The sequence below is a fragment of the Myotis brandtii genome, unplaced genomic scaffold (assembly GCF_000412655.1).
Source record: "Myotis brandtii unplaced genomic scaffold, ASM41265v1 scaffold1026, whole genome shotgun sequence".
Taxonomy (NCBI): domain Eukaryota; kingdom Metazoa; phylum Chordata; class Mammalia; order Chiroptera; family Vespertilionidae; genus Myotis; species Myotis brandtii.
In genome coordinates this window covers 517,067-517,825 of record NW_005353435.1, presented here as the reverse complement: position 1 = coordinate 517,825, position 759 = coordinate 517,067, and the positions used below count along the sequence as shown (strand labels likewise).

Here is a 759-nt window from a genome sequence, read left to right as displayed (position 1 = left end):
GAGCCCTCCGGTGGGAGCGGCCCCGGCTGTGCGGGGCTTGGGTGGTCACGGGTCCCTGGTGCGTGTCGGTGACGGTCTCCCGGTGATGCTTCCAGGTGCGCGGGGATCTGCTCGTACGAAGGGAAGGGCGGCATGTGCTCCATCCGCCTCAGCGAGCCGCTCCTGAAGCTGCGACCCAGGAAGGACCTCGTGGAGGTATTTCTTCTCCGCATAAACCTGGTGCCTGGCTCCCTAACGGAGACAGTCTTACCGATTTAGGCGGCTGCGAACCGCGAATGTAAAAAAATGTATCAGTTGTTCCTCGTTGCAGGCTGTAATTGGGGAGCAAGTAGTAATGGTGACCTTCTAGTTTCCCAGTGCCTCGGGGTTACAGGCTTTCAGGTATGGTATCGAATTTGGTGTTTATACCAGTAATTGACAAGTTTCAATGCGTGTTAGCCTCGTTTTCGTAAATGAGGAAATTAAGGTTCAGAGAGGTTAAATAACTACAAGTTGCATATTTAGAAAACGGAGAAAAACTTAGGATCCATTTCTTCCTATCAAGACACAAATTTTGATTCTCTTCTGTTCCACCACCCGTGGTGCCGCCCTCCCGGGACGGGAGCGGAGCTGGCAGCGCCCACCAGTGTGCGGGTGCCCTTCCTGCCAGGGGGGATGGCTCTCCTCGATGGCCTTCCGTGGAGTCTGGTAGAGGCCTGAATTCCCCAGGATGCTCAGCGGGTGACTTGCCTTGCCCCAGTTAGATCACTGACTACTCCG

At 55.1% G+C, this 759-nt stretch overlaps 1 protein-coding gene across 4 annotated transcripts in view; it reads left to right on the top strand.

Moving 5' to 3' along the window:
• Positions 1 to 20: 20 nt before the first annotated feature.
• SPRTN (SprT-like N-terminal domain) overlaps positions 21 to 759 on the top strand; it is a 9,190-nt gene continuing 8,451 nt past the window's right edge. For 2 of the 4 annotated variants that reach the window (XM_014535802.1, XM_014535793.1), the window contains exons 1-2: positions 21 to 195; positions 358 to 381. In XM_014535802.1, coding sequence (XP_014391288.1) covers positions 133 to 195; positions 358 to 381 — 87 coding nt within the window. In that variant the 5' untranslated portion in view covers positions 21 to 132. The other 2 variants (XM_005856359.2, XM_014535813.1) reach the window with 2 other exon arrangements.